This window comes from Geospiza fortis, unplaced genomic scaffold, assembly GCF_000277835.1.
Source record: "Geospiza fortis unplaced genomic scaffold, GeoFor_1.0 scaffold6100, whole genome shotgun sequence".
Lineage (NCBI taxonomy): Eukaryota > Metazoa > Chordata > Aves > Passeriformes > Thraupidae > Geospiza > Geospiza fortis.
In genome coordinates, this window is record NW_005055217.1 from 3,573 (window position 1) to 4,161 (window position 589).

At 62.0% G+C, this 589-nt stretch overlaps 1 protein-coding gene across 1 annotated transcript in view; it reads right to left on the reverse strand.

Annotated features, from left to right (window-relative positions):
* Window positions 1–589, reverse strand: part of LOC102045442 (protocadherin gamma-B5-like) — a gene marked incomplete at both ends in the record, with an annotated part of 1,116 nt that extends 527 nt beyond the window's left edge. Inside the window, 2 exon segments of the mRNA XM_031065766.1 lie at window position 1; window positions 4–589. The exon segment at window position 1 is cut by the window's left edge and continues 527 nt beyond it. Coding sequence (XP_030921626.1) covers window position 1; window positions 4–589 — 587 coding nt within the window.

A 589-nucleotide genomic window follows, 5' to 3' on the forward strand; every position in this document is an offset into this window, starting at 1 on the left:
CCGGGCCCCCGGCATCAACCGCCGTCAGCACCAACTCAAATGAGCCCTGCTTCTCTCGGTCCAAGGCTCTCTCCAGAATTATTTCCGGCTTGCTTCCACCCGGGCTCTCCTTCATGGCGAGAGAGAAGTATGGGCTGCTGAATAGTTGATAAGTCAGCAGCGAGTTGCTGCCCAGGTCTGCATCATGAGCCACCTCCAGTGGAAAACGAGTCCCGAGAGGAGTCCATTCACCGATCTCGAGGTCAAGAGAAGCCTTCCTGAAGGCAGGAGAGTTGTCATTCACGTCCTCGATCGCCACCTCGACGTGGAAAATGTTCAGCGGGTTCTGAACGAGTGCCTCGAAGCTGACGGAGCAGGTCGCCGAGTCGCCGCACATCTCCTCCCGGTCCAGCCTCTCGTTCACGTACAGGTTCCCGTTCTCCTCATTCACCGTGAAGTATTTCAGCTGCTTCTTGCCGGCAGACGCCACCTGCAGCTTGCGCGCCGGCAGCTGGTCCGCGCTGAGCCCCAGGTCCCGCGCCAGCGGCCCCACGAGCGAGCCTCTGGCCAGCTCCTCGGGGATGGCGTAGCGGAGCCGCCCGGCCGCCCG